The sequence below is a fragment of the Oryzias latipes genome, chromosome 3 (assembly GCF_002234675.1).
Source record: "Oryzias latipes chromosome 3, ASM223467v1".
Classification (NCBI taxonomy): Eukaryota; Metazoa; Chordata; class Actinopteri; order Beloniformes; family Adrianichthyidae; genus Oryzias; species Oryzias latipes.
In genome coordinates, this window is record NC_019861.2 from 5,791,756 (window position 1) to 5,817,205 (window position 25,450).

Below are 25,450 nucleotides of genomic sequence, written 5' to 3' on the forward strand. Positions count from 1 at the left end.
TTGGTGTGGCTTTTATCCACTGAAACGGTTATTTAAACACACCGTCATCCCTGCATTCGCGTCAATACTTCCATTTGTTTCATTGGTCCCGTTCTCTCATAAACCTGAGAGTTTGGGACTTAAGGAAAAAAAGAAATCAATTTTCTAATCAAATACTGAGAATCTGCATTTTTGAGGAAAAATATAAAAACCAAACTCAACCATATCACGAGATACTGAACTCCAGATATTAGGTATTGTTTGGGTTTGTTCTTCTAACTACTTTTAATATTGATGAAGGTTCAGGCTTCACCTGGATGTTCAGTTATGGTATCTAGACTTGAAGTATTTTTTCTTGAAAGTTTTGAAGTTCCCCTCATCCAAGTGGTGATGAAGCTCAGGTCCAAAAGACACCAAATGTAGTCCAGATTAGACAGCCTGTACTGACCAGAGTACCACCCCCCTCCAGCCTTCCTCTGACAGCTATAGAAGCCTGTGTGGTGGAGATGCTGCTGAATAGTGATGCTTCCTACGTGTCCAGTGACAGTCAAGATCACTTTTCTTTCAGGATTCAGGAGTGAGACCATTTTTTGATTATTGTCCGCGGAGTTCAGGACAATAGTGCATCTACCTTTGTCAGCCGGGAATACGGTGATGGTTTCATTTCTTTTTTCTTTTCCTGATTGGTTAGTTAAGATTGAGGCGGTTTGGCATTGGAAAGGGCTGCAGAGACTTTCAAACGAAGCTATTCTGCTTAAGCCACAGGTAAATGGTGGTTCTTAAAAGCATAACCAAATCCCCATACAGGTATTTCTTTGGGTTTGAGGGCAAAGTTGAGACCTTTTGGTAAAACCTTTTGGTAAAAATAATGCAAACATTCCCCATCCAAGACATTCCCCATCTCAATTCTTCTTGTTCTTAAAGGCCCCCCTTACGAATTTCTTAAAACATGATACAACTTTGATTGATTTTAACTTGTTCTGTCCAACATCAACATCCATCGATGGTTTTTGGATCTTGAGGGAAATTTCATGGTTGTCCATTGATTGCTCCATTAACACGTCATATCAGAATATAGATAAAAACATGGTTAAAGGACATACAGTGGGGAAAAAAGTATTTAGTTAGCCACCAGCTGTGCAAGTTCTCCCATTCAAGAAGAAAACCCTCACATGAACCAGGAGAACAAGCTCCACACACACAGGTGTAACCGAGATAACTTTGATCTGACTTTATAATGGCACAAAGTCTGTTCAAGTGTTACATACCTGAGGGATCTCCAACAAACTGCTGCATTACACTCCCAGTCATAGCCCCCCCTTCCTTCTTCTTCTCTTAAACCCCCCTATATATTCCAAAGGCGACTGTTGCCCTGCTTCTGTACCATCTCCTGTTAGAGAGGAGCTGGAGTGGGCAGGATCATACAACAGTGTATTGTTTTCTGTTTGTCTGTTACCAGAAATAAAGGGTGGCTTCTCTCCAGGAGGTGACACTGTGTCACGCCAAATAATCAACCAGCACAACGCAAAAAGCGACCGGTTACACAGAACCCAGCCGGGATTCGAACCAACACCCACTTCATATTTATCTATAATCCTTTTTTGACCGTTATTAGATAGATAAATCTGAGCAGTGAACTGATGGAAGGATAGATTTAAGTGAACCTGCTCTTACTCTTTCCATCTTCTTCCTTTGGAGGCTTTGATTCAAGGAGCAGTTTGTTGCCACAGTGTTGGCTTTTTTTAGAGCTCTGACCATCACACCAGATTTACAGACATTTGAATTTATAGGATTTTGGGCAGAATTCATCGTTGTAGAAATATTTGAGCCCTTTTTGGAAAGTTTTATGAATGTCAGCTGATTTTTGCAGCTTTAGGGTCCCGACACATCTTCACAGGACGCTCATTAAAAAATCCGGTCCAGATGTGTTTAAAACCTATTGATGTGTTGTCCCTCTTTCCCACTCCCCTCCGGGGGGAGCGGGAGACATTCCAGATTGCAGTTAGCTCGTCTCTGCTCCTGTTCTTGGCCGTGGACCTCGTCTCTGGCTCGTCTCGCGCCCAGCCTTCCTCCAGTTCCATCTGGTTGAAGCCCATCTGCTACATTATTCAAACATGTAGTTGTAGAGTTAGATAAGGTCCCTCTTCTCTAAGAGTTGTGGTACATCGTCTGTCCGTCCTGGGAGAGGATCCCTCCTTCATGTGGACATCCCTGAGGTTTCGTCTTTCTTCCTTTTTTTTTTCTTTTAGAAGTTTTTCCTTACTGAGAAGGAGGGTCTAAGGGCAGAGATGCCCAATTTAGCTTAGTCTGTTTAGTTTAGTTTAACAATCAACTATTTTTTATTTTATAACTGATTCTATGTTTTTGTACATTTCTTGGTGTGAAGACTGTGTTTTCATTTTGTGCTATATAAATAAAACTCAATTGAATTTAATAGATAGAGGCAAGTCACATCTGAGTTTGTCTCAAAAGGATACAGAAAAAAAGAGATTTGTTAAAGCAAGAAATGTTTATAATCAAGGTTCTGATAATTGAACAGGATCCAAATTTCAATAGTCAGCTGATCTCAGATGGTTATTTTGGATTTTAAATGTCAGCAACAGATTTGTGTAAAACGTTTTGTATTCAGATTCAACTCCTGCCGTTTTCATTTGTTGTCAGAGTTCATGCTTGAATTTAAAAATCAGCCCAACGTTCAGACCCTGAAATTGAATGTTGAAATTCCTAAATACCACTGGAATCTAGAAGCAATTTCTCACCAACTTCAATGTTGAGAAGTCCCACCAACACCAACTCAATTGTACACTATATTAGTATTGGCTCACCCATCCAAATGATCGGAATCAGGAGTCCTAATCACCCGACTGCCCACAGGTGAATAAATTCAAGTGAGCCAGGCCTTCTGTGTGACCTCACCAATGCACCTGTGGGAGAACGGTCAAAAACTCCTAGAAACACTCCTCAACCTTGTCGACAGTCTTCCCTGCAGAGATGAAGATGCAAAAGGTGGACCGACGTCAAACTGAACTCTATGGGTTTAGAACGGGAGGGCACTTCCGTTCACATGAGAGTCAAGGCAGGTGAGTCAATCCTTTTGGTAATATAGCGTATTTGCACTCTGGCTCACAAATCTTTGTTAATGACAGCTGTTAGTGCGTATATTTGGGGTGTGTTTGTGTTTTTAAGCAGCTGTTGTGATTTTTTTACATGTCAATTTAAGCATTTCCATTTTCTTTTTTTACATTGCCGTAGGTGAAGCAAAAATCAGTCAAAATGGTCATTTAAGGTTTATTTTAGCTGCTTGGAATGAGGTCAAAGGTCACTGGTTTGGTGTATTTCAAGCATTTCAATCCTGTACATGCGGTTTTTTTGTTTCTGCGAGTCTTCAAGAGTCAATTTGGGTAGACCTGCAGGAGTAAACGTGTTTGATGGAAGAACCGGAACGCCTCAGATGTTCAAGTCTGGTGCACAGTGGGGGGTGGGGGGTCTGGCTATGCACTGCAAGTAAAGACTCTGCACACACAGTTAACCGCATGCAGTTAGGAAGGGTCTTTTTCTCGTTTTTATCCTCTTTACAGAGTCAAATAAAAGCTGCTCCAATTGGTGACAACTGCTGTTTTCAAACCAGGAGAGGTTCTGTGCACCTCTCCTGCACTGTTTGGGTCAGAACCACAACAGAATCCCTCCAGGTCTTAGTCCATGTCAGACATCATGTTCAGAACAGTGAGCAGTGTTTTTGTTTTCTGCAGCTGCGTCAGATTAAAAGTAAAAAAGCAGTTTTCTCTCAAACGACCACACCTCACTGATACAGCATTTAATGTTGTTGCTTTGGAAACTCACCAGCCGCAATGAAAAGAATAAATATTGATAAAATGCTAACAAATCCTAACAAAGCATTACACAACGTACAGCGTTCTGTCACGCCGTATGACCATCTGCTGTACACATCAGCAAACAAATAAGCAGACCTCCATGCAGAAACCCAAAAATGGGATGTGGAGTAAGGAAGTAAAAATAAACTAAACACTCCTCATGTGGATTTTCACGGCGGTAAAAACTGCAAAACCACAGAGAAATGAAGACTTGTGCGAGACATAAAATGCACATAAAGTGTCCCGTCTGTTCCAGGGAGCGCTGCACGAAAGCGCCTCATCAGTAGTCCATGTCGGATCCATCGGCGTTGTCTACGTTGCGCGACAGCATGTAGTTGTCCATGTCAATGGAGCGACAGTTGTTGATGGCGTAGCGCAGCCGCTCAGCCATGACAGCCTGGCTGGAGTAAGGAGGGAGGCGCAGCTGGAAGAAGCAGGTCTGCGATGTGGGCAGGCTGTCGAACGGCTGAAACACACAGACGGCAGACGCATGAGGCTGCACGTCTGCGCAGACGCATGCAGAAGCTTCCCTCATTCATGCTCACAGACTACACCAAACAATCCTTAACAGGCTAAAAGTTTCTTCATTTCTGTGGAGAAGCTGGGAAATAAACAAGCTTTTCAAAATAAAAGTACCTGCAATGAACATAAGGCAAAAATGTACTGTAATTTCCGGATTATAAGCTGCTACTTTTGCCACACGCTTTCAACCCTGCGGTTTATTCAATGATGTGGCTAATTTGTGCATTTTCTTTCTTGTTTTTTTTCAATGCATTTTTTTCTAACCGCCACTAGGGGGAAAGAGTGAAAGGAAAGAGTGAGACAGGGGGAATACGGTATATGTGTGAGGAAGACGCAAGTTTAATGTAAAATCCTGCTTTGTGAATGAATAGCACGAGCAGACCCTCATCATGGAAAATGCGAGAAGAAATGCAAATGACGCAGCTTTCAAGTTAAAAGCAGTTGTTAAAAAATCCACCATCACCAACGGGTTTGGTGACAGCGCACTCTCAGGAGTGAATTTACCTCAGAGTGACACTGACAGCTACAACGAAGGAGAGAAAGAGAGAGTGTGGTGAAGCATATCTGACGCTATTCCAATCCGACACTGAGGAGGAAGACTTCCATGGTTTCAGAGCACAGGGGGCTTAGAAGTCACTGCTGCTCTCAGTGGCTTTTACCCGTATGTTTTTTTTTTTTTTTTAACCAGCCCTGTTAGTGCTGTTAATACCATATTGCTGCCGTGTTACTACGGCGTCACTGTTTGGAATGGACCTGTGACGGTGTGGGATTTCTGATCACTGCGGTGATGAAGCAGCAGGAGTTGTGGTGTCGCGGCTTATAATCAGGTGCGCTCAATAGTCCGGAAATTACGGTAATAAAGAAAGTTTTAAATTTTTCTTATTCATAAATCAAGCTGTTTGCTTCACAGGGATTTCTATCTTTATTCTTTGACACCACATATTTCATATTCTTACATTTGGATTTTTCCATTTCTCATGAGCAAGTTAGCTGTTTAGCTAGCTGATGAAAAATGGATTTACACTCCGTTTTGATAGACTTCCTCCTTTTGGTTAAAGATGAGACTCTATTGCTTTGACGATCCTCCAGAATTTAAGACATTTTCATGTTTCTCAGCTCTTTGGTGTTGCGGTTGTTTAGGGAGGATTTGTTTGATCACGCCTGTGCTCACCCAGCCTGCCTCTGACATTTACCCAGCACATGCAGTCACTCACCCTGTCCACCTTCATGATCTGGAACCTCTGGGAAATGTCAGCCGTGTTGGCTGGAAGTCTGGATCGGCCGGAGACGAAGCGCATGAAAAGCACCCGCTCCTCGTTGGAGAACTCCTCCAGCGTCTGCCAGAACCAGTGCACAAGGGTGTGCTGCTCGTCCACCTCCCTGTAGCGGACCACCTTCTTCAGCACGTCGCAGCAGATCTCCGGCATCCCGCACACCATCTGCTCCAGCTGCCGGGCCGTGAGCAGGGACAGCAGCGGCACCGGCACGATCCACGACATGCCCTCCCGCACCGCCGCCACCTGGCACAACAACAAAATCAATCAATCAATTTATTATTTGTATAGCACTTATAAAAGCCAAGGCAACCAAAGTGCTTAACATAAAATCCAATAAAATCACAAACAATATGATGCAATAAAGAAACAATCACAATAAAACAATAAAATCAATTGAACAATAAAAGCAATAAAACAATAAAAACAATAAAAGAATTAAATTAATAAAATGAACAAGTCCCACTAGATATGCTCACTGGAGTTAAAAGCCTGAGTAAAAAGATGTGTTTTCAAAAGAGTCTTAAAATTACTGACAGTTCTGGCAGACCTCACAGAATAGGGGAGAGCATTCCAGAGTTTAGGACCTGCAACTGAAAAGGCTCTGTCTCCCCGAGTCACAAGCCGAGTCCTGGGAACCACTAAAAGTATTTGATCTTCAGACCTTAGGACTCGACATGGACGATAAACATGCAAAAGCTCAGAAAGATACAGAGGTGCCAGACCATTCAGACATTTAAAAACCAAAAGTAGAATCTTAAAAGAAATTCTAAAAGACACAGGCAGCCAGTGAAGTGAGCGTAATACCGGGGTTATATGCTCACACCGTCTGGTCCCCGTTAACAGGCGGGCCGCTGAATTTTGAACCAGCTGGAGACGGCGGAGCAGAGACTGATCCATACCACTGTACAGAGAGTTACAGTAGTCTAGTCTAGAGAAGATCAAGGCATGAATCACTTGTTGCAAAGCGTGAGGAGGTAGATATGCCTTGACTTTGCTGATTAGCCTTAAGTGATAAAAACTAGACTGGACTACAAGACTGACCTGTTTGTCAAATTTAAAATGCCTGTCAAGGTTTACCCCAAGATTTCTAATGAACGGAGCATCTGAAGGGTCCAGGGGGCCAACAGCACTACAGCAGCCTGTCAGCAGGTCAGACTTTCCAAAAACAAACAAAAGTCACGTCAGCTCCAACAGCAAGAGTGGGGAAACCCAACCTGACCGACCTCTGCTGCAGACCCCCTGAGCAACGCTGTCGGCAGACATTACAGCACAGAGACGGGCCTATGAACCTTCAGAACCCGTCCTGAACTGTGAAGGCCGTCTCACAGGCTTAAGCCTGAGACAAGGCGCTCCAATGAGTCAACAATGATCCTGTGGAATGAGAACGTACAACAGAGACAACAAACGTGTCTGTCTGTTTGCAGCTGATCTGGTTGACTGCATGTTGATGACTCTCATTTGTCTTAGTGAACTTCGTAGTGATCACGTCTCAGGGTTACATTTGCTGATGAGAATTGGAAAAAAATACCACTCGGAGATAAAAGCTTTCACAAAAGTAACTAACGGTTGTTAAATAAATACTAGCTAAAGAGAAAGATGCCTCTAAATTTTTCTAAATGTTGCGTTTCCGGGATAAAAGCAAAAAAAAAGTCTTCTCCAAAAAAGACAAATTGAGACGTGGACAAACCTCACACAGGACACTTGTTTTCACCCTGTGGAACAACCGTGTCCAAAAAAAACACACAAGCTTGAAATGACTGCTAGCCTTTGGAAATACACATTTTAAAATGTAGAATTCAAAATATACATTGAACTTTTTAAAAAATTGTATCTAATTTTTGTTGAAATGTTCTTAATATACAAGTTAAACAAAAAAGATTTTTGTTGTAATGGAACAGGGAGTTCTACCTGATGACAAACGTTTCTTTAAATGTTTTTCAAGAGTTTGAGTATCTGAAAATAATCTAGATCAATTCTATACATTGCACCTACATGATTCTCATATATATGACAGTTATTTTTGAAGGGAGTCGACTGTTTTATAAAAAAAGCAGTCAAGTTAATAAAATATTACATTTTGAAAATATGACATGTAAAATAAATGTAATTAATCTGTTCACAGAGAACAGATTAATTACATTTATATTACAAGTCATATTTTCAAAGCTTTATGCAAGCTTAAATAAAAATATTTACTCTTTAAAATAAAAATATTTACTCTTTATTTTGTCCTGAAACTCTACTGTAGTTTATTTAACTCTAACAGTCAACATGACTAAAATGTGACTGAAGCTACATTACTGGTGATGTCAAAATGAAGTGCAGTGCCTAAATGACAAAGAAGTATTTTTGGTTGAAGTCTTCTGAGCCGCTAAGCGTACCTGTCGGTCGATCTCATGCAGCCGATACCCAATGGCTCTTTCCACGTATTCCTTCCTGTTGGAGAAGGTCAGAGGGATGCTGTTTCCTCCTGGAATTATTGGTACCATCTTTCCGTCCGCACTCTGCCCGATAAACGAATCCAGAGGAATCATCTGCAGCACAAACCAGAACATCCCTTCAAAGTTTGGAGAGACCCGAGTCCAGCTCTAACTGATGGATGTGGACGTGGCTTATTTCAAGCAACCAAAACAAAAACAAAATGAAAGAAGACGAATAACAGAAAAATATACATCTTAACACAGATATACCACATTTAGGATAATTAGACGTGACACGGACTGGAAAATACATCCACAAACACTTGTAAATAATTCAGTTGTTACTGTCAGTCATAAATAAACACATTAACTCAGAATAAGACACAAAATATGAGACATGACACTATCAAATATTAAGTTTGTCAAGAAGAGTTTCATTATTTGTTTTAAAAAGAGGAAGCAAATATATAATCCCACCCCTGCTTTTTATTTTTTCATTTTCTTTACCTTAAATGATCAATATCAAGTTCTTAACTTCTAATCAGTTATTTATACTTTACTAACAGATTTAGGTCATTATAAAAATCCATAAGTGGATAACTGGTTGAAGCCCATCTGCTACATTATTCAAACATGTAGTTGTAGAGTTAGATAAGTTAATTCTTCTCTAAGAGTTGTGGTACATCGTCTGTCCGTCCAGGGAGAGGATCCCTCCTTCATGTGGACATCCCTGAGGTTTAATCTTTCTTCCTTTTTTCTTTTACAAGTTTTTCCTTACTGAGAAGGAGGGTCTAAGGGCAGAGATGCCCAGTTTAGCTTAGTCTGTTTAGTTTAGTTTAACAATCAACTATTTTTTATTTTACAACTGATTCTATGTTTTTGTACATTTATTGGTGTGAAGCCCCTATGAGACGACTGTGTTGTCATTTTGTGCTATATAAATAAAACTCAATTGAATTTAATAGAGACAGACAAGTCACATCTGAGTTTGTCTTAAAAGGATACAGAAAAAAAAGAGTTAAAGCAAGAAATGTTTATAATGAAGTTTGTCTAAACATTTCAGGTTCTGATAATTCAACAGAATCCAAATTTCAATAAAGTCAGTTGATGCTTATTTTGGATTTTAAATGTCAGCAACAGATTTGTGTAAAACGTTTTGTATTCAGATTTAACTCATATAAGTCACATGACAAAGATGAAGTACATAGGAATTAAGTAAACTGACATCCCATTATTTCAGAAATTATAATCTCTCCAGATCAAGTATCAAAATAAATTCATATTCCTTGTCATTGGAAATATAAAACATTACATAAGTGATGCTGATCAGGAATCATTCATTTAAATCACATATCGGGAATCAAAGTGGAGTGACTTTTGAGACCACTCCTTTAATCATCTTTAATAATTGATTACATTTCTTTCTTTCTTTCTTTCTTTTGTTTTTATTTTATTTCTTTCCTTAAAAAAACTGTATATTATATTATTATATATTAATTATATATTATTAACTGTATATTATTATTTGTTCAAAGTCAGAGCTCATGTCACAACTGAACTGAGTTACAGACACGGGTCTGATGTATTCTGTCAATTGTACATGGTTGGTCTGATTGACAGCCGTTCTTCTGGTTTGACTAGAGTTTATAAAGTTCTCGGGGCTGTGATGTCAGCAGACAGTGTAGTTCAGGGTCCTTGACCTTCTGGGCTGTTATGACTCCAGCTGAATAATTGAGGCCAAGTTGTCTACAGGTCAAAACGCTGTTGAAATCAAGGTCACTGTCGACTTTTAGAGAGAGTGCTAGAGCCCATGATTTTCTTGACATTTTATTATACTCTTCTATTTATTACTGTATTTGTTTTTGCTCAGAAATCTGTGCAAACACTTCTCAGAGTGGCTTCAGGAATATTTTACAGTTTCTCCCCCAGGTGTTTAGTTCAGTTTTCAGGAGCGTAATGCACTCAGTCAAGTCTTCTAAGCGCTTTCTGATGTCTTCTGTGTCACTTGTCGCTCTGTGTTTCTCCGGGGCCATGAGCAGCTCTCCTTTTTTGCAGTAATTTTGAGCTAAATTAAATTTTAAGATGGAGCTAACTGCAGAGTGCAACCTCCATTTATCTGTTGACATTGACCCGGAACCGGAAATTGACATCATCACAGATGTCTGCTCATTCCAGAACAATCAGGGCAGTTGGAGCCTGTCAGGACGGTTCTGAAGGAAACAAAACAATTCAAACTAACGCAGCTGGCTTCAGTACAGACCTTGCTGCTGTTTTGACACATTTCTCTAACCTCCATGGTCTTATTGCCATTCAGGTGGGGATGGATTGATAGGTGACCAAGTTCTAAAGGGAAAAGGAAGTGTGCGTTGGTCCTACCTCATGGAAATTGTCCTCCGTGATGCCACTGTCTTCAATGTGAAGAATGCTTTTCAGAGTCTGCACATACAAGAGGTCCACCTCCTCCAGATCCTCCAGCTGCAGCGGGATGCAGCACAGCTGTTTCCAGACCAGCGGAGCCAGGTGAAGGTCCAGGGGCTTCTTGGTACGGATGGCCACGCCCATCAATATGCCCAAAAACTTGAACTGAAGCATGTGGTCGTCCAGACAGGCGGACGGGTTGAAAAGAAACCTGTTCAAGCAAGACGCAATTCCATGAGATGCATTTATAGGGATTTCGCAGTACTGGCTTCAGGCTTCCACACCCTTCACCTGTCTCTGTTGTAGCCAACCTCTGCTGTGGCGTTGGGGGAGGGAATAAGCAGGTCAACCACCCCCGACTCCAACTCCTACAAACACAGGCATCATAACAGTTGCTGCAAGAATTACATCAACAAAGAGGTGCGTATAAGACTGAGAATACCTGGCACATCTCAGTAATGGTGTCATCAAACACCCCACCAGCATCGTCTGCCCCCTCCCCCACCAGCTTCACCTTCCAGGCTCTTGAAGGAAGCCGCAGGTCCGAGGCATTCAGCTTCACCACCTGCCGTGCGATCTGCACGAAGATGGGCTTACACTTCCGCCCGCTGCAAAGCACAGAGGTTAAGTGAAGCGGCTTAGTTCTGCCACCACCAGGACACACCCTGAACTAAACCAAACACACAAAGACTCACGCACATAAACACATCTGCGCAGACACACTCACTAACCGTGTGGAAATCCTCTTGACAGTGATTTGGGGGCCATAGTTCTTGCCCTGCACCATGGTCTTCCCAATGGAGCGTACCATGGGCAGAGTATAGACTCTGGGGGCCAGTAGGTGCCTCAACTGGCCCTGGACAATACCCCAAGTCCCTGCATTGTAGTGGGAGGTGCAGCTCTGTTGAGGCAAAGACATGGATTCTGTTACCATCTCACTCAAAGGAAATATTAACAGGCTGTGATGAAGGACCAGGTTACTGACTTCAGGTTTCTGCCCAGAAAGTAGTCTCAGCAGCATTTTCATTTGAAGTGTCTTAGGATGTATTCAGACTGAAAGGTCCATTGGTGTGGACTGAGTCCTGAACCTTGCATTCGGTCTGTATTCAGACTGCAGTCAACCGAACAATTGTGTTTCAAACCAAAGCTTGTCAACAAAACCACATGACTATAGATATCTTCAGTCATTGGTCAGAAATTATGAGGGCGGGGCAAAGCAACAGGAGAAGGAACAATGAAGTTCTGCGCTCTTTAATCCTTGTCGGAGCACTTTACTCGATTAAACGTTACATTTCGCTGACCAATTTTAAACGCCTGTATCAACGTCAGGTACAACACCTTTTACTTGCTGCTTCGGCACGGCGGAGTCATGCTGCAAGGCGGTTAATGAGGAGACGTCAGCTATGAAGGTACACCGATAAGAATTTGGGACATATAGATTGTCGGAAAAACAGTGAGAATCAATGTGGATCACGATAAAGATAGTTTTGATGAACCTGCATTGATCTGACCACCTTTCAATGAGTTGCTATTTCATCACTGTTCAGAGTTTTCCTACTCTGTTTACATCCCGTAGGCTGGGAACGAAGGCCGTTTGCTTTGAGAAGGGATTGTTTTCAGACTGAGGAATCTCAATACGAGCCGGAGCTCAGTCTGATTGGAGACAAACTGAGACCACCTCCAAAGATGAGTCAGAGAGCGATACCAGACCAGGGTCTGCTTGGATGTATTCAGACATAAAATTTGTTCTGGATTATCAGGGGAAAACAAACTTTGGTTCACTTTAAGCTAACCAAATATGTCCAGTCTGAATACAGCGAGTTCCTCATTCTTTTCCAACTCCTTATTTTTTCCTTATCTCTTCAGGAGCTCATAAAATTCGCAATAGAAGCACACTGGGTCTTCTGACACTACAAATTCATACAAACGTACTGGGGAAGGCACACACAAAACAGTTATCATGTGTGCCCCTTCAGATGTTCAGTCTTCTTCATTTTGGAACAATTTGATTTCCTTAACAAGATCTGTATTTTAAATGTAGAATCTGTTTTGTGGAAAAAAAAAATCTCTGCTACTTTTAGACAACATTCCCCTTCTTGTCTTTGGTGTGTGCCGAACCCATTTAAGAGAGGTCTTCACTAAACTGGATTTTAATTGTAGCCTTAAGTCTAGATCCCATGTGTCAAACTCAAGGCCCGGGGGCCAAATGTGGCCCACCATGTCACTTTATGTGGCCCGCGAGAGCATAAAATTCTTTAATTTCTTAAAATATTATTTCTTTAGTTGATTACATATTATTTATGTGTAGCTGCTGTTGTAATTATTCAGTGTTTGCAGGTCTTATGTGTGTATGCAGACAAATTGTTGTCATCAAACCATCAGTTGGATGCTAGGCTGTGTGCAGCCTTTTTTGTAAAATGTTACACTTTAATACCTGTTCTTTCTAGCTCAGTTTTATGTTATATTTCTTTATTCACTTGGACAGTTTGATCGTGGGTTTTAATAAGCGGACAAAATTTAAAAGGATTTATGCTAGAGTAACAAGCAAACATATGAAGATTTCTATGCAACTGTAATTGTACCTTTAAAGAGTTATAATACATAAATAATGAGTTATTTAACATTAGGGAGTAGTTAAATTTATTTTTCATTACATTTAGTTATATGTATAAGTTATATCTGGCCCTTTGAGGACAGCCACTATGCTGATGTGGCCCTCGGTGAAAATGAGTTTGACACCCCTGATCTAGAGGAAGAGGAAGTGGCTTCTGAAGTGTTGCTGAGTAAGTTTGTGGGTTTCTGGCCCGGTTCTTACCTGGTTGTTAGGACTGAGGTTGAGCAGACGCCAGGAGGAGTACATGAGGTCAGAGAAGTGGTAGAGGAGGCGCAGACGCCCTCGCAGCACCTCCATGCTTACTTCTTTGAGTGTGCTGTACTGAGGAGGCACGGCCTCGGGCAGACCCAGCTGAAGAGGGACTGACGAGCCTAAGGAAGAGGAGACAGAACAAACAGAAGAGTCAGATCTGTTAAAACATCTTAGCCACATGATCAATGATGGTTTCAGATGTTGTCTTGAAGTTGAGTCATGGCATCTGGACTTCAGGTCTTTTTTTGAAAGATTTCACCACTTATCCAGGTAGCTACATCAGTTTAAGTGGTTCTGGGTTCAAGCCCCACCTACACTCATTAGCCACTTCGGTACACCTTGCTAATACCGGGTTTGACCCCTTTTACCTTCAAAATTACCTTAATCCTTGGTGGCAAATATTCAACAAGGTACTGGAAACATTCTTCAGAGAGTTTGGTCCATATTGACATGATAGCCTCACACAGTTGCTGCAGATTTGTCAGCTGCACATCCATGACAGCAATCCCAAAGGTGGGTTCAGATCTGGTGACTGTGGAAGCCATTTGAGTCCAGTGAACTCAATGTCATGCTCAGGAAACCAGTCTGATATGATTCCAGCTTTATGACATGGCGCCTTATCTTGCGGGAAGTAGCCATCAGAAGATGGTCCACTGTGGTCATAGAGGGATGGACATGGTCAGCAACAATACTCAAGTAGGCTGTGGCTAACCATGGTCAATTGGTACCAAAAAATTGTGCCAAGAAAATATCCCCCACACCATGACACCACCACCAACACCAGCCTGAACCATTGATACAATGCAGGATGGATCCATGCTCTCATGTTGTTGTTGCCAAATTCTGACCCTATGATCTGAATGTTGAGGCAGAAATGGAGACTCATCAGGCCAGACAACGTTTTTCCAGTCTTCCATTGTCCAGTTTTGGTGAACCTGCGTGAATTACAGCCTCAGTTTCCTGTTCTTAGCTGAGGCTGCTGTAGTCTATCTGCCTCAAGGTTGGATATGTTGTGTCTTCAGAGATGCTCTTCTCCAGACCTTGGTCGTAACCAGTGGTTCATTGAGTTCCTGTTCCTGGAACCAGTCTTGTCATCTCCTCTGGCATCAACAAGGCTTCTGAACTCCTTAAGCCAACCCGTCTGGCACCAACAACCACGCCACAGTCAAAGTCACTCCAGTCACCTTTCCTTTTCCACTCTGATGCTCTGCAGCAGATCGTCTTCATCATGTCTACATGACTAAATGTACTGGCTTGCTGACATGTGATTGGCTGATTAGAAATGCGTGTTAACAAGCAGCTGGACAGGTGTGTATAATAAAGTGACCAGTGAGTGTACATGCTTCAGGTGGATCATACTACATACACGCAATTCATAGGATCCATAAGGGTAACAACACATAGAGAAACCAGAGTGAAAAGCCTCTCCTGGACCCATCACAGGATTGTAGGATACGGTTATGTTGGAGTTTTCATCTTTGGAGCTAATGAAAAGTCAGCATGGTAAACATGCTACTCAAACCTGTTTACCATGGACCCACCTGGAGGATTTTGGGGGAATTGAAACCAGCATCACTCAGGCTGATAAAGTCACTTGGAGAAGTGGTTAAACGTCCCTAAGAAAGGAGATTTTAAGCCCAGATGCCATGACTCAACTTCAAAACAATGTAACCTGGATGGATAAGAAACTTACATTATTTTTACTTACTGACATTAGTTAGTAAATGTTTGATCATTATTGCTCCGACCAATGAGATCACAGGTGGGTGATTCTATGAACTGGTGCACCTGCTTTTGTTCCAGACATCCTTATTCTACTAAAGGTTGACCATCTGGGTCAACAACAGGTGTGTACAAGGCAATGTTGTTTTCAGGCTTTTACCATTGTTTAAGCCTTTGACACCTGAGGTTAGCTCCAGTGTTGACATTCTTTTGACTTTCTTAACTCTTTAGGTGTTTAGATGATTAATGTAATTCCAGCAGATTCTGAGTTTGAAAACTTTTTTTATCCCAGCAGGAAATGGCATTTGTAACAGATCACCAGAGAAAAGCAGTAAAGCAGTCTTATGCTGATATGCAACACTTTGTGTTGTGCAGTTAATATAAAACAGCTGATTCTGTCACAGAAAAAAGTGGCTTTGTACCGTTGACTAACGTAAAGTTAGTCAATCGGTTGTGATCAATCTGGTTACAACCTGGATTTTGTGTGAACTGGGGAACCACAGATACTCCAGAACAGTGCAGGGTGGGTGGTCTATCCATTAATGCTGTATGAAGCTTTGTGGCTCTGCAGAGGAGCAGCTTGGGAATGAAGGGAGACTGACCTGGTGCTCGGGGGGGCACGCAGGGGGCTGTCCAGGCGGCGCTGTGGCAGCGTCCAGCAGATATCTGGTGGATATTCTTCCCTTGTAGGGCTGTTACTAAGGTAGGTTCTCTGACGTGATTGGTGTGACCTAGACCGAGCTGCACAGACAGAAGATGACATCAATCAGGTTCATACAAGAAACTGAGTCAGAGTTGGACTTTAGGTCAAAACTGTACAGAAAATGCTTCAGAAGCTAGAAAGAAGAAGTAGAATGTTTTTCCCTTTTTGAAAAAAGATTAAGATTGAGGCAACAGTGCTGTAGCGGTGGAGATCTCTGTTTATGTTTGTTCTTGTGTTCTGAGGGAAAGTTGTTTGTTGGTAATGAGAGGAGGAGACTGCAAATCTGGATAAAGGAGCTTAGGCAGCAGGGGGCTTAAAGGCCTTTAAACTCAATTTAACAGCCACAGGAGGTCAGGTCAGAGATATATTCTTTTTGACAGATTAAAACTGAGACAAGCAGCAGCAATCAAATGATGATCAAACAATTGCTGCTACTTATCAATTTTAAAGTTCTTTTATTGGTTTATAAATGTTTTAATGCTCTTTGTCTGTCATATCTATCTGATATGATTTTACAGGACCAGCGGATTCTGAGGTCCTCCGACACAGGCCTTTTGGTTATTCCACGTTTTCTGTGTCAAAATGACAGAAAATGGCACAGGCTACTGTCACGAAGGCTTTGTCTATGTACCTGTCCCTCGGAGTTGCTCCCCCAGGCATAAACGTCTCCTGTGGATGACAGAGCCAGTGTGTGCTCAGCTCCCACTGCCACATCCTGGATGTGGACCCCCGACAGCGCTGGCACCTGCTGAGGCCGGTTGTGGTTCCTGGCCCGACCCTCCGGCAGGCCAATCAGCCGGTCTTCATGGGAAAAAGCAAAATGCATGAATTAATGGTGGTGCAAAATATACGGCCCCTGAACGTGACCGGATCTCCTCCTTCAGGTTTTTCTGTTGAGCTGACATGAATATCCCTGCAGTAATAGGAACTTTCCGCAATTTTACAGCAGCAGACTTATTTCACCAAGACTTGAGACCAAATCTAAAGGCATCAGGCTCAGTTCATTGGACAACAGCTTACTGGCAAATATTCTGTTGTCATTTTAATAGTTTACCATCTGGAACGGATACGAGGACATCTTACCACTGTCACAGGTAGTAAGGTAAAGTCTCATTATTCTTTTTTGATCAAAATTAGAAAAATCAACATTTTCTTTTGCTCTTTTGGTGAGTTGAATTTTTCTTTTTGTCTGTCACCTTGGCCAAATGTGAACACTTTTCCGTCTTTGGTTAGCGCCACAGAGAACTGAGTTCCACAGGCCATCTTCAAAATGCCAATCCCACACAGGACGTCCACTTTCTGTGGGATTTTAAACACAACTGCATTACACACTAGGTTCGGCGGCGAGCCTCACCAACACATGCTTTCATTTCAGAGGAGAAAGTCACCTGAGGAGAGGACTTGGCTGTGGAATTGCCAAGTCCCAGTTTCCCATAGTCTCCGTCTCCAAAAGCCCAAACCATCATTCCATCAGCAGAAACAACTAAAGTGTGGTTTAGTCCACAGGCCACCTGAAGGGAGAGTTAAGAAAATATTTTAAAACTAATTTTAGTCTCTGCACAGCACTTTGGAAACTGTTTGTTTGGAAAATGGGCTCTATAAATAAAGTGGATTGGATTGGAAGGGATAGGGCAGACTGCCAACAGCACAAACAGCAACCGCGAGCCAAATGCTGCAACCTGCACGCACCTGTCCCACTTGGTATCCCTCCAGAGCGGTGACCTTCTCAGGAAGCTTTTTGTTGGACGTGTTTCCCAGTCCCAGCCGGCCATAATCCCCATTCCCAAATGTAAAGAGCTTCCCGTCAGCTGTGACAACTGCAGAGTGCTTAAAGCCACAGGACATCTGGAGACACCGAGCAGAGAATTTTAAATGCTATCAGGCAACAAAAAGTTTTATCCATTGGTGCTTGTGGACCCACCTGCACCACCTCCTCTCCCTGCAGAGCTTCAATCTGTCGCGGGCGACGCTGGCGGTCGCTGTTGCCGTGTCCAAGCTTGCCATAGTCCCCATCCCCCCAGCTGAACACCTCTCCGCTCTCAGTAAGCGCCATGGAGTGGCCGTCACTGCCACAGGACGTCACCAGCTGCGTCACAACAAATCCTGAGAAGAACAAAATAATGATAATAGATTAGATTTATCTGCGCTTTTTCTTGGTGCTCAAAGTGTTTACAATGTGTCCATTATTCATTCACTCCTCATTCATACTTGGTGATGGTAATTACTAATGTAGCCTCAGCTGCCCTGGAGCAGACTGACAGAGAAGTGGCTGCCATTTTGTGCCTACCATCACCGGGACATTCATGCACACAAACTGACAGACTGTATCCCCATTGAAAAACCACACAAAGACTTATTCACATCATGTGAAGGGTCCAATTCCGGGTCAACGCCACAGTGGAACGCCTATGATGCTCAGTAATTAACAAAAATCTTACAACTTCATTGATCACAAATTCATTGCAAAGTGTTCCAGACCACGACACCAAAGAAATGCCCAGTGATGAAAGAAAAAAAAACACATAAAAGAAAAAAAGTCACTAAGATTCAGCAGAAACAACTGATAGAGCTACTGGAAGAAGTAAGGTGGCTGAAAGACCTGAGCGAAAAGAAAGACAAGATGGAAGAACTCGATAAACCAGTGGAGGACTTGGAGCCACACTCCAGAATCTATGACCATACATTTCCCTTCAAATGCGCCTGCAGCCAATGCTAAAGAACCCAGCTAGATGTAGTGGAGCTCTGCAGAGCAGCAGGTGAAGGTTTTCCCAAGTCTAAAGGGATTTCTATGGATCTAAACAGTATTCAGTCCCTCCAACCACTCTACAGGAGAAGGCTTTCTAACAAACCAGAGGTCATAATAATGTTTGGAAATCGAAAATAACGTGATGTCCTTTAATGTAATCAATATGGACTTGTTTGATATTAAAGAACTATTAGCGGTTAATTCAGATTAAGTAATAATCTGAACTAATTCAAAACAGAAGACAAGAACTGATTCATGGTGACCATGTAAGAAGAAAAAAGAAGGTGAAGTCAAACACAATAGGCATGGGGCTATAAAAAAACGCCTCTATCCACTCTCTTTAAAGCAATTAACTCAAACCTTATTTTACAGACATTTCCAATCACTTCATACCTACCGTTATTTCAATGTCAATGAATGGGCTATTTCCAAACTAATGTCATATATCTTGAGCTCTCAAGCAAATACTCTTACACGCAGGTTTGGTTTATGCTCTGATCATGGTAAAATTATTTTATTCAAATCTTACTGCACTGCTTTTTTACACACCACACCTCTGGATTGACTACAGGGCGTCTAGCATGCAAAAGTTCTAAGTAGCTTATAATGATGTAAAAGTGACAAAAAACAGACTGTTACCGTCAAAACAAGCGTTACTCTGACTAACACGTAAAGAATAATTTAAACTGGGTGCCTACAAGTTACTTTCAGTTAAATGTAAGACTTTTTAACACTTCACTTCCTTTGAACCGAATCAATGTCACAGTGAGAGAAAGAGCAGTCTCAGGAGGTTGTTTCCTCAGTTATTCCACTTTGGTAAGTGCAGCAGTGAACTGAAGTGAGTGAATAATGTAAGTAATACAAAAACAGAGAGGTCCAGGCACCCATTATCTAATGATAAATAGAAGATTAGCAGGACTAGTCTGTTTTCTATTTTGTGTCTAAGTCTGCCATGGTCAAGCACCATGGTCCTCCTGTGAGCAGGATTTCAGGCAGTCTGGTCCACTTTAGTCTTTGGTTTGCATCTGAGACCATCTTATGTGATAGAAGGCATAAAAATGATAAGCATGCGCCGCTTATTCAAAGACTAACGTAGTTTGAAAGCCAAAACTCACCTTGTAAAGCTGAGATGATGGTGAGGATGTGAAGGTCATCAGAGTTTCCCTGTCCCAAGCGGCCATAGCTACCCTCACCACAGGCCAGCACAGACCCATTGGGCTGGATCACAAAGGTGCAGTTCTGACCACACACCACCTGCAGGAGACGGGTTTACAGGTAGAGGAGGATTTGAGAACAGCAAACAGACTTTCTTAAATCTCAAACTGGTTCTTGTGTAGACGCATCTTTGTTATTGCAAGACAAACACAAATGTGTTTTTTGGCACACCTGTTGGGCCTGGGAAAATGAAGGGGCAGTCGTGGGCACCAGGATGTTCCTGCCAACCTCTGCCAACTGGCCGTGGCGTCCTGCTCCCCACAAGAACACGTCACACTTCCCCCCCAGGTGCCAGTCCTGCAAACAGGAGGCAGGTTACGGCCTAACGTCCCACCCACAGCTTTGTCAAGTGACATGTACATTACCTCAGGTCTGGAGGTGGCCCAGGACATGATCTGTTCATCTATGCCAGGCGCCCACTTGCTGTTGTCCTGGAAGGACAGCCTATTATTACTGGCTGGACTCATCACAGCAGTAGGTCTTATAGCTTTGTCAAGCGCTCTTACCATCAGTAGAGACCGTTCATCTTTGGAGACTGGCTCGAGGTCGGGAACAGAGAAGGATTCAGGAAAAGTGGCACCTCGCGCCAGAGCCTCAGCCACTTTTACAGTGGTGGAGAAGCAGTCAAGCCATGCCCACTCGCTGGTGCTCCACACGCCGCTGCCAGACTCCGGCGGACATTCTAGGAGGTGAGGAGGCACAGGGGGGCGACACAGCAGCTGGTCCAGTTGGAGGCCCACAGCCAGAGAGGCAAGACATTGCATGTAGGGACTATGAACGAGCTGTTCGCCGCTGACGACATGAGGCTAGAAAGTAATTCAGGACAGACATGAGCGGGATAGAACTCTCCTACCACCCACAACTTTTACAGCTTCATGTAAAACTCACTGTTACACTTTGAATCCTGCCTTATGTCCTCAATTCTCAGTGGTCTGTGCTGACCTATACTTTAGTAGCCTCTGTTCTCTAAAAGTCATCATGAAATCACCTCTAAACAAACTCTGTGAACACAGAATATATATTCACTATAAATGAGTTTTCTTCTGAGCAGAGACTCTATGCAGGACAAGACAGTTGACCAGTTCTCAGAACAGCAAGACCACTAGATGGTGACCCACTTTATAGTGAGGGAGCACTGTATTACTATTTGGATTTCAAAAGTTTTTCTTATAAACCTAAAACACTTCTTGAATGTGTGGATGTAAATGTGTGTGTTACAGTAAAAGTCCCTTCAGCCTGACTTAGTAAAGAGAAGAACAATGTCTGATTTAAAAAACATCATCCAGATAAGTTGGCAAGAACAAAAACCATGAAGCAAGTTAGAAAACACAAAGACAGCCTGCATGGATCTTTAAAGGCCCAGCAGAACCAGTAAACCCAGGAGGTCAAACCTGCAGAACCAGTAAACCCAGGAGGTCAAACCTGCAGAACCAGTAAACCCAGGAGGTCAAACCTCTTAGGTCGCCCCTTGAAGCATGCGCTACTCACAACAAGTTAGCGATGTTGTGAACAACTCGGTGGAACTCAGTTCATGGGGTTCGCTTCACTTCAAAGATTTTCATGTCAGTTGCGTAATTGCATTAGGATGATAAACACACCTCATTTAGTGTTTTTCACAAGATAGTCTCACTGTGTTCAGTGTGTCTGACTTATTGAGGCCAAAAACCCAAAATTCTAAAAGAAAAACTTTTTCAATGTGGCATCAATGTCAACATTCTGTGGATATAAAAAGCCGATTTAACCAGTAAGTCATTCTAAGTTTATCATTCAAACAGCCATGAACACACAACATAAGCTAACCAACTGGCCGTAGCGCCTTCAGGTTGGTAGTTGATGTTCAGATGATGCAGGTGAACTTGGTGAGTCTCAAAGTTTCACCAGCAGACTTGCGTCAAGACACAGAACTGCTAGAAGTGTTTGACAGTAGAGCGCTGCCAGTGACAGACAACAACCATGACCAGAACCTAAGGATCTCTCTCTTACCTGGACGTAGGTAGGTTTTCTGTGAGGGTGCTGTTCTGTCTTTTCTAGCGCTTTTAACACAATTCAACATCATCTGGTCCAAGTGAAGCTGAACTCATCTCATCAGCTGGATTACAGACTACGTAACTGACAGACCTCAGTTTAGGTTGGAGACGTGTGTCGTCAGTGGTCACCAGCAGCACTGATACTATCTTTATTATAATAATCATTATTGTTGTCTTCCTTTTGTGGGTAATAAATGTGAAAATAATGAAAAATGTGTTTCTTCTCATTCATTATTAGTAACATCAAAGGGAACTTTTACGTATTTCATTATAATTCAGACCAAACCGGAAAAGCTCTCCTGTAAATTGCAATGTCCTTAACTTATTGTGAGTAGTGTCATTTCCCAGGCTGCTCAGAGAGGAACTAAGTATTCCAAGTACCTTTTCATAGGCATACTGCTCCTGAAGCATCATGGGAAGTCGCTCCAGGAAGGCTTTCATGCATGGCGCCATGTTGAGGCCGACCACACCCTGCTTCTTCAGGGCTGTGCGGCAGGTGGCCAGCACATGGTTGGATGCCAAGAACTCTTTGGAGCAGTTCACAACCAGCACGTCCTGCATGTCAGGTATCAGAACCAGGTATAATGGTGCAGGTCAAAGGAAGATAAAAGCCTCAGTGAGGCAGAAAACAGACACCTTACCTTGGACCTGTTGGAGCACACTGCCACGCCAACATCTGGAATCCAAACAATGTTCTGGATTGCTCCAGACCCGGCGACGACAGTCTGGAGTACTGATCCATCCTTTGTGATGAAAACAGAGCTTTGGAGGCACTGTGACACTGTGTCAGTGTATGGGAATGTGTTTGTGCGTTACCCGCAGGGACCAGATGTTCATGAGGCCTCCCACCCCTCCAGATGCCAAGGCCAGTCCATCTGGACTGAAGGCCAGAGTTTTTACTGGAGTAATGTGGCCTTTCAGCAGGAAAACACAGGCAGCTCCCACCTCTGACCACCGGGAAGACTACAACACAGCCATAAAAAAATTTTTGAATTTTTTTTTCTCAGCTAAATCCGACTCTGGTTGCATTTCCCCCATAAAACAGAGTAGCTTTTACCAAATGTTATTCACAACTTGAGGCAAAGTGGGGTCAATGTCATGCTCAATGGTGCAATGGCTGAGATTTGGCCTGGGATTTGAACCCCGATCCACCAGACAGCTGCTACAACCAAAGGGCTACAAAAGCATCAAAGGAAAGGAGAGCAAACTGCAAAAGTTGGTTCATTTGAAAATCACTTTATTTACTTACTTATTTAATTTTTATCTTTGCATTTATGAGACTAAATTTGGTTTAACAGCCAAAACACTCCAACAATTTTAATCAGAATTTGACTATTCAATTTGATCAAATTACCAATCATTGTTGATATTTTAAAAGAAAACCAATATTGTTTGAAAAGGTACAACAACAAAGGTACTATGGGCGGCCGTGGTGCAGCAGTAGGGCGGTCGATTCCCGTCGCCATATCTTGGCGAGTGTGAACGGAACTGTGACTGTAAAGCGCTTAGGGCCTTCGCGGAGGGTAGAAAGGGCCATTATTATATGCCATTTTAGAAAACGCTATTCAGGAAACCCCATTCATAAATTTGTTGAATCGCTTTTGATTTTCCACGTGATGCTTGATTCAATATCGATTTATCTGAACACAGGACTATTTGTAATCTCCAGCCTTTAGTAGGGATGGGTACCGAGCCCCGGGGCAACATTCTTCAAGACCGCAGTATCCCTAAGATCGGTTCTGCTATTGGTACCGGAAAAGTCGCTTTTTTTTTGTGTGCCACAAGATTTAACTAGAGCTGTGACGGTGTGGGATTTTTGATCACCGCAGTGATGAAGCAGCGGGAGACGCTTTTTTCGTGTATTTTACTTTTCAAGTTGGCAAAAGGTATAAAGTAAAATGTTTTGTTAAAAAAACAATGTTGTTGAATAATGAGGAAATAAAACACTTTATGTTCTTAATTTGCTATATATTTATTTTTCGTCCACAAAGAGTATTGATAAGAGTATCGTTAATATACCGGATTGATAAGCAGTATCAAGAAGAGTAGTAGTACCGTTAAAACCTTAACAATACCCATACCTAGCCTTTAGCCTCTTTACCCTTTGGGGGCAGCAGACAGGAACAACATTATCATGTCTTTTCACATAGAACACCAGAAGTGAATGACTCATTCGAAAGCAATTGATTACAATAATCACATTTGAAATACACAGAGTAAAAATGTCAGTAGAAAAGATTCAATTGAGTTGAGATAAGGGCTTGAATTACCATAAACTTTGATTTGCTCTCAGTGTCCCACCATCCGTCAGAGGTTGAGGAACAGGATTCTGGGAATTTGGAGACTTCTTGAGGAACAGTCCAGACAGAGACTAGGCCGTTCTGACAGCATCTGAGGAAAACAAACAGTTCAGAAACTTTGATGTGAAAGAGGACACTGAGGATACGTAGCTGCCGGTTTTTCACAACTACAAAGACAAAACTGTGTGATTTCAATCAGGAAATTTGACAGTGTGTGTGAGTTTGTGAATATCAACAAGTCATCTTCTCTATTATCTAAAATTTCACTGTCACTCTGTGTCATTGAATACAAAAAACTCTAGATTGACTTGCATTGCCAGCATGTTGAGCATCTTTGGGCTACGCCCCTGCAGACTGCACCAGGTAGCCCCGTTGACCAGAGAAGGCTGGCGAAGATTCTGCAGACAGATCCAGCCCGATGTGGGACCCGAGCCATGACTGGCCCACAGCTTCACCGTCTCCTCTTTGGCACAAGTCAGCAAGATCTGACCCGTTGGACTCCACTTCATGCTAGTGATGGACTCCTGTAAAAAAAAAAAGAAAAGAGTCTGTTAAAATGGCCGCTGGAGATCAAAACGAGCCATCATTTTTCAGGCGGCAGTAAATCACCCTGTGTGCATCGATGACAACAATGGCTCCTTTGTCTAATGGTTCTTTGGACCCAATCAGCAGCTTTCCATCTGCGTAGCCCACGGCAAATGGTTTGTCCTCACTGTGCCAGGCGATGTGCATCACTGCCACTAAGAGCAGACGAGTTGGGTTACATAGCTGCACAGAGGCTGAAATGAGAAGGTTCTGAAGCAGCTCTTACCATCCTTCCTGCAGCAATGTTCCAGCTCTGTGCGGTGCATACTGGACGAGTCCAACACCTCTATGAGACCCACGGACCCATCCATCCGGCCCACCAGCAGTATGTCTTTGGGCTCCCCACACCACAGAGACTCTGCCTCCTTTTCAGGCCACGCCAGTGCAGACACCCAGTGAGGCTGCACGTCTAGGAGGCCTTTCCCACCTTTAGGACAGAGACCGTTCAGTCACTTCATCACACTTAAAACCTAAAGGTCTACTCTGCTTGAAAAAGGAGGAGAAAAGCAAAGTAAACCTTTATAGTCTAGGAGATTTTTAGGGGTTCTGAGAACCTTAAAACCATAGTTAAGTTAATGACTATAAGACAGGATCTGATCTTGATCCTGGAGATTTTTTTTACCTGCTATGCAAAACTTTAATGTAAAACACACCAAAAACATGAGAAAGAGCTCAGATACATCATAATTTGTTTGGAAATCATGGCTGTTCACACCGTACAGGTGAAGCAATGCCTAGGTCAGAGACCTAAAATGTGTTCACTGCATTTGATCTATCCCCTAGAGCAGGGGTCGGGAA

General features: G+C 42.6%; 1 protein-coding gene across 4 annotated transcripts in view; it reads right to left on the minus strand.

Annotated features, from left to right (window-relative positions):
• Window positions 1-3,253: 3,253 nt before the first annotated feature.
• The window catches only part of herc1 (HECT and RLD domain containing E3 ubiquitin protein ligase family member 1), a 98,783-nt gene continuing 76,586 nt past the window's right edge, over window positions 3,254-25,450 (minus strand). For 3 of the 4 annotated variants that reach the window (XM_011487291.3, XM_011487287.3, XM_011487297.3), the window contains exons 55-79: window positions 24,879-25,079; window positions 24,677-24,807; window positions 24,380-24,591; window positions 24,038-24,158; window positions 22,584-22,730; window positions 22,409-22,510; window positions 22,149-22,322; window positions 20,247-20,546; window positions 20,106-20,171; window positions 19,912-20,037; window positions 19,641-19,779; window positions 17,701-17,882; window positions 17,469-17,624; window positions 17,168-17,290; window positions 16,976-17,078; window positions 16,411-16,580; window positions 15,679-15,817; window positions 13,304-13,473; window positions 11,220-11,389; window positions 10,931-11,096; window positions 10,780-10,856; window positions 10,447-10,699; window positions 8,032-8,184; window positions 5,588-5,893; window positions 4,132-4,317 (exon numbers count right to left, since the gene is read on the minus strand). In XM_011487291.3, coding sequence (XP_011485593.1) covers window positions 4,132-4,317; window positions 5,588-5,893; window positions 8,032-8,184; window positions 10,447-10,699; window positions 10,780-10,856; window positions 10,931-11,096; window positions 11,220-11,389; window positions 13,304-13,473; window positions 15,679-15,817; window positions 16,411-16,580; window positions 16,976-17,078; window positions 17,168-17,290; window positions 17,469-17,624; window positions 17,701-17,882; window positions 19,641-19,779; window positions 19,912-20,037; window positions 20,106-20,171; window positions 20,247-20,546; window positions 22,149-22,322; window positions 22,409-22,510; window positions 22,584-22,730; window positions 24,038-24,158; window positions 24,380-24,591; window positions 24,677-24,807; window positions 24,879-25,079 — 4,073 coding nt within the window. Of the gene's footprint in view, window positions 4,318-5,587; window positions 5,894-8,031; window positions 8,185-10,446; window positions 10,700-10,779; window positions 10,857-10,930; window positions 11,097-11,219; window positions 11,390-13,303; window positions 13,474-15,678; window positions 15,818-16,410; window positions 16,581-16,975; window positions 17,079-17,167; window positions 17,291-17,468; window positions 17,625-17,700; window positions 17,883-19,640; window positions 19,780-19,911; window positions 20,038-20,105; window positions 20,172-20,246; window positions 20,547-22,148; window positions 22,323-22,408; window positions 22,511-22,583; window positions 22,731-24,037; window positions 24,159-24,379; window positions 24,592-24,676; window positions 24,808-24,878; window positions 25,080-25,450 lie in introns of all 4 variants that reach the window. The other variant, XM_011487283.3, reaches the window with a different exon arrangement.